Genomic DNA, 6263 nt, shown 5'->3' with positions numbered 1-6263 from the left:
GTTCGCAATGGCCACGCCCCCTTACCGTGAAATAACACGGGTCCTCGCTTATCGAACAATTCACTTAACGACCTGGTCCTAGGGAACGGAACTCGGTCGTTAAGTGAGCGGTACCTGTATACTGAAACCTACCTTGAATAGCTGGTAGGATGACAGCAGCGCAGTGGAGGACAGGGTGAGGTTGGAACACACAGTTATCCAGTCCATGGCTGCGGTCTTGGGGGACTTGGGTGAAGGTTTGACGCAGTTATTTTGACTAATATTTACTTTTTGAACCCCGACGCCGCCTCTTACATGTTGGTATCACGACGTCCACGGCTGCACGCGTTTGTTATGATGCTGCATTCCGGGGACGACGGAACTCGGTAAATCCGACTCAGAACCCCCCCCCCCCCCACCACCGACTTCCAAATGTCTTGTACCGCTTCCGAAAACCACGGACGACCGAGGCAATGAAAAATAAAAAGGAAAAAAAAACGTGAAACGAGCGTTAACGACGGTGTGGCGCTGGGTAATTCTCCAAAGTAGAGGTAGAGTTTCTTCTTCCGAGTTACGGCTCGAAGGAACGCGGCACGAGAGCCAGACGCGGTAATGATGTGCGCATGCGCAGTGGAGTTTGAAAAGCATGGCGGCGGAGAGCCTGGAAACAATAACAGAGCAATGGATACGGGAGAGATTTCAGTTGAAACATCGCTGCCTCGGTAATTATTTTGCTGAAAACAAATGAACATATACACAAAATGCGTTCTGTACACATGTTGTTTTAAAATACTGTGGCAGGTAGGGGTTAATGGCAGTATGGTTGCTCGTATACTAGTAGTATATTAGCAACTACTAGTATACTACTAGTAACCAGTATATTGGCATTGTTGGTATAAATTGTTGGTATAAATGTAAATATAGGTGGGATATTTCTATATAAATATAAATATGTATACAGTTATACGGGCATGGATGACTGGTTCTAAATTATTAAGATGTAATTATGTGTGTGTGTGTGTGTGTGTGTGTGTGTGTGTGTGTGTGTGTGTGTGTGTGTGTGTGTGTGTGTGTGCGTGCGTGCGTGCGTGCGTGCGTGCGTGCGTGCGTGTCTTTCTGTCCGTGTGATTTGGTGTCTTCTCTACAGGAGACGTCAGATCTCTACGGATGCCGGGGACCTACGGCGAAAAGATCAGACATCTTGGAATGGCATTGAAAAACTTTGTGCGTCTAAAGATCCTGGATCTCTCCTGTAATGCGCTGGTCTCTGTGGAGGTAGGTGGAAAAACCAGCGTCAAGTGAACAATTCGCTGATTCCAAATTCCTAAGCAATGGTTTTTTTTTGTTTTGTTTTTTTAATCTATCCATCCATCCATCCTTCCGTCCATCCAGGGGGTGCGACACCTGAAGATGCTGGAGAAGCTGAATCTGTACTATAACCGCATTCCCTCGGTGGAGGAGGCGAACGTGCTGTGCAAGCTGCCGGTCTTAAAGGAGCTGGACGTCAGGCTGAACCCTCTGACAAGGGATCCCCACTACCGCCTGTATCTGATCCACGCCATGCCCACTTTACGAAAACTAGGTAAGACACAGCCATGTGCTGTACAATTTATAGATTTTAGTTTATTTTTTAACGATCAAACCCCATAATATTATTGATTTGTTTTGATTTCAAATAGATGACTGTCCGGTGAGAGATACTGAGAGGAATGTGGCCATCATGCAGTTTTCCTGTGCGCCTCCTCCTCAGCAGAGCAGCCTTTCCCCAAAGCAGGCAACTGGCAAGAGGTGGCCGTCAGCATCTGTATCCTCAAGTGGGAGCATTCTCACACAGATCTGCAAAAATAGTCAAGCCTTTGTAGAAAATGTCGACAAAAGTATTTGGCAAATTAAAGTTTGTAACAACTGCAAATTGAAATATATATTTATCATTGGCTTTCCTATGCCTTTTATTTAAAATAAAGGTGAAAGCAGCTGAAAATCGAACTAGTAGAATTCATCACTAGGAACATTTTAAGATTTATTAATTAAAAGCTTAATGATCTAGAGGCCTATTTTCCATCATGCTTGTGGTTTTGCAGGAGCAGCGATCTGAGACTGGCTTCAGTTGAAAACTTCACTAAGAAGCTCTCCCACATGGATCCCCCTGACAATATTGTGCGTAACTTTGTTGCCAAAAGCGAAAGTAAGAAGCAGCCCCTCTCTGGCTCATCCTACAAGGACAGGGGGTCTCAGAATTATTTAGAGAAAGGTAAGATTTTAAAAGTGTCCAAACAAAAATAAATGTGTCACAGGACTGCTGGTTTACATGTTGTTCGGAAATAGCGATTATTCTTTCCGTCTTTTGTCCTAGAAACCGAAGAGAGAGAATTCAAGAAAGTGTACGAACCTTTCCAAAGGCGATCACCCAAACAGGTTATTTATAATTGTATATTATGAGAGGTCAGAGGTATTTCACATACAAGAAATGAAAGCGAAATGGTGTAAATTTGATGTATTTGCTATTTGTTTTAGGAAACTGCTAAATCCATCCTCAAGGATACTCAAACAAAAGATAGTAAGTCTGACAGCCAGCAAACCCATTTTATGAAGTAGAGTCAATAATTTAGTTGCAGAAAACATTGATTTGCAAGAGTGGGATTTGGTTCTACAATCGGAGTTACAGGTATATATCTATGATTTTGTTATTTTAATAAAATAGCTCAGTAAATGCTATTACCTAGTTAGTCTGAGCTCTTCCGAGATTGGTCTGGGTTTAATACAGTAATTCAGACACTTGTGGTGCTATTTTGTCATTAACCACTAGATGAAGACATAACTCAATGTTGATTGAGTTGGCTGATTACAGCCATACTCAATAAATACAGCGTTTTTCATTATTATTATTATTATTATTATTATTATTATTATTATTATTATAGTAATAATTATAATCTTTGCACTTGTTTACTTTATTGAACAGGTGAAATTCCACCTGAAGTGCTGCTGTATACTCATAATAAACCTCCTACCTCATCAGAAGTGACAGAAAGACCAAGGGTGTCTTTTGGGCCAGACATAGAAAATTGCAGCTCTGTCACTGGAAGACCGAAGAAACTCCAAGCCAGGGGCCATTTTACCCCAAATCCCAGCAAGAACCGTATGTTCATACCCAAAATATTCCTTGGATCGTTTATTTGAATAATTCCCATTTGGTAATTGTTTTTACAACATAACATAAGATGATATTGTTTTTATATATTACATATTTTCTAAGGTCACACTCAGCCCTGCAGTTCTCCACTGATGAATATCCAGCCTCCCAGTCCGAGAGGTTCAGGTTTAAACCTCTCTGATCCCTCAAACCCCATCCTGCACCCTGCAAGAATGTCATACACCAGCTCCAAGAGACCAGCAGGGGGCGCTGCTCCGCCACAAAAAGCCGGCCAGAAAAAAAGGGTAAGAGACTCCTTCACTACTATTAATTGAAAAAAATGTATCAATGGGGGTCACGAGGCCTTGGATTGTTTCCCAAGATTCAAATATGGGTTAAAAAATCAGTTCAATTCAGGCTAAAATCGCTGTCGACCACCAATAAATACACAAATACATTAATTTATTGGTGGTGATTTTGTTGTTTTAAAAAGGGGGTCTCAGATTGAATCCGGTTTGATTTAGGGTCTCTGAGGAAAGATAAAGTTATGAACTCCTGCGCTGGACTATTAAAAAAACAACAACATGTTTTGCCAAATCACATTCCCTCTTAATCTGCCTCAAAGGGGAGTTACAGAAAACCGCTGGAAATGCTGCTTAACCTCGTGGACAAGCACTGGGCCGGGAAGAGGTCCCTCCACGAAAACAACAACTTCCTGTGTGAGTGGGAGCCTAGTTTTTGGATATGAAGATACACTGTATAATAACACTATCTATAATCGGTTCATCGCCGCGTCTTCTAATGATGTTTGATCCGCCATCTCAGCTTCATATTCCCGGCGACTTATCTCTGCCGACAGCTCAGGCCGTTCAGATCCTCTCCATGATGGAGAACGACATTTCCGTCCGTGAAGCCGAGGTCGAGACATTGACCAGGGAGGTGGAGGCGCTGAGCCGCCGGGCAGAGAAACGAGAGGAGGAGCACAAAATAGAAATCTACGGCCTCTCGTCGCAGCTGGAGGAGGCCCACAGTGCAGCCGTAAGCGCCACAATAACGGTAGAATCGTCCTCAAACGCACGGCGAAACACACCCACAGCGCCTGGGTGAGGTGGATGTTAAGCAACGTGTTGGTTTTTGGTGCAGGGCAAACTGAACGAACAGCTGAGGACGGTGTTGGAGGAGAACGTTGCTCTGCAGAGGCAGCTCATCAAGCTAGAGCAGCAGTATCTCAAGTCCATGATGAAGACGTCGCCTATTGCTCAGATAAAGGGTGAGAAGAAATGTATTAATACAGTGTGGTAAAATGAGCTGCTCAGGGGACAAGAATACACTTCCCTCCCGCTCGTTTGTTTCATTTTGAAAATGAATACAAAAATGTTTTTCCCCAAACGAAAACATTCCTGTGTAGACATAATAATAATACGGTACTTTGGGAAATTTGTCTCCGCTCATAAACTGTAGTAATTATTTTAGTTGTTGTTGTGACGGGGAACCGCCGTTGGCCGAACCCAGGAGAAGCTTGTTCCAGTTTATCATCAATCTCTTCTTTCCGGCGGTAATACTGTGTTTGTTTGTGTAACTCAGAGGCGCAGATTGAAGTGGAGGCGTTGAGGAGAGAAATTGAAGGGCTGAGGGAGAAGGTCCATGAGGCGGAGAGAGTGAATGAACTGACAAATATGCTGCAAGAAAGCCACAGGTATGAGCAACCTAACACCTACCTACCTGTCTACCTGCCTGTCTACCTAGCTGTCTAAATACTCAGGAGCGTTGGTCCTTTGTTGCTCTGGACCTCTAATCTAGTTCAAATAAACATGACTGTGCTTATCTACGGCTGGGCGATACTCAAGTACGATAGCATTTGAGAAATACCTCAATATCGATATTTTGGGGATGACTATCGGTGCTTTCACACGACATTCACACAATCAGCCGTGTGGATATTATAATCAAGCAGCGAGAACAGTTTGTGAAGCTCAGAAAGTTGCTCGACTTTACGCTCCTTCAGGACAACATTTAACAATATAATGATATGCCAATAAACCGATAATCCCAGACGGTATCTAGTCTCATTTCACAGTCGCCCAGACCTCATCTCGTCTAATCTCACGTTGACACCAGTGTTGCATTTGGGATCTACTTCTTCTCCCAATGACCTGGAATTTTGTGAGTGTGATTCGTCTCGTTGTTCAAACACCACAGGTCGCTGGTGGTGACGAACGAACGGCTGCTGGGTGAACTTCAGGGAACTGGAGACCACGAGTGAGGTGGAGAAGAAAAGATGCTTGTGTGGGAAAAAAAACCCCCCAAAAAACTAAATATATATATATATATATATATATATATATATATATATATATAAAAAACCTTCCTTAATCGCCTTCAATTCTTTCATCCTAGCGCATTCTTTTGACATTTCCATCCCACTGACGATGTTAATATGATTTTTTTTTTTTAAATTGTATTAACAAGTCACGGTACTTTCTAATTGGAATGCGTCATTTATTGTCTTTAAACGTGTTAAACTGCAGTGTTGAAAGTTTTCAACATTATTCCCATCCGCACTGTCCTCCTGGAATGGTAAACAACAGATGTGGAAGAGCTATTCATTCAGGAAATGTTGCTTATGTATGTGTGACAGACATGTTAAGGAAAAATATTTTGGGGAGGACATAATTGGAATGTTAGTTTGTCTCCACAGATCAGTGGAAAGATTGGGTTTAAAGCCTTTTCTTTTTAAGGTCATTGTCTGCTTCTGCCTCAAAAGCTGCGCTTATAACAAAAAAAAAAAGGCATCTCGGGCCTCAATGCACTATAACCTTATTTATATTTCTCCTTTAGGTCTAGAGAGCCCCATACAGATGTTTGTTGTTTCTGTGGATGTTACAGATGAAATACTAAGCTACGAATGTGCTACACGCAGTCCGCAGGGATGTGAAATACAATAAAGCTTTGACCCACAACCTCCAAAATTCATGTGTTTCTGGCATTTCTTTTTTTTTTGCTTTATTTTCAATAATGCACTACAAATCATGAACACATTAATGGTTCATAAGAACAAGAACAAAGACACTCACACTGCATGCACCAGGGCACGATAATACATTAAAAGGTTATTTTTGAAAAAAAAAATAAACATACAATAAGACATTAT

The 6263-nt window shown here is 42.1% G+C and overlaps 1 protein-coding gene across 2 annotated transcripts; it reads left to right on the top strand.

The window, feature by feature from the left end:
* Positions 1-619: 619 nt before the first annotated feature.
* On the top strand, positions 620-5983 carry cep72 (centrosomal protein 72; the record flags this gene model as incomplete). 2 transcript variants are annotated; one of them, XM_080006060.1, is made up of 14 exons in its annotated part: positions 620-701; positions 1127-1254; positions 1372-1561; positions 1659-1767; positions 2061-2230; positions 2333-2394; positions 2494-2536; positions 2942-3118; positions 3236-3417; positions 3738-3831; positions 3972-4150; positions 4256-4382; positions 4697-4808; positions 5312-5983. In XM_080006060.1, the coding sequence occupies 14 exons, from the start codon at positions 626-628 to the stop codon at positions 5373-5375; spliced, it is 1713 nt and encodes a 570-aa protein (XP_079862186.1). In that variant the 3' UTR covers positions 5376-5983. The 2 variants fall into 2 exon arrangements, with proteins under 2 accessions (XP_079862186.1, XP_079862185.1); XM_080006059.1 differs by having other exon boundaries at positions 626-701; positions 3972-4168.
* Positions 5984-6263: the final 280 nt, after the last annotated feature.

Source organism: Zeus faber (assembly GCF_960531495.2).
Source record: "Zeus faber genome assembly, chromosome: 8".
Classification (NCBI taxonomy): Eukaryota; Metazoa; Chordata; class Actinopteri; order Zeiformes; family Zeidae; genus Zeus; species Zeus faber.
Note: the sequence above shows the minus strand (reverse complement) of the source record. Positions and strands in the feature narration are given on the sequence as shown.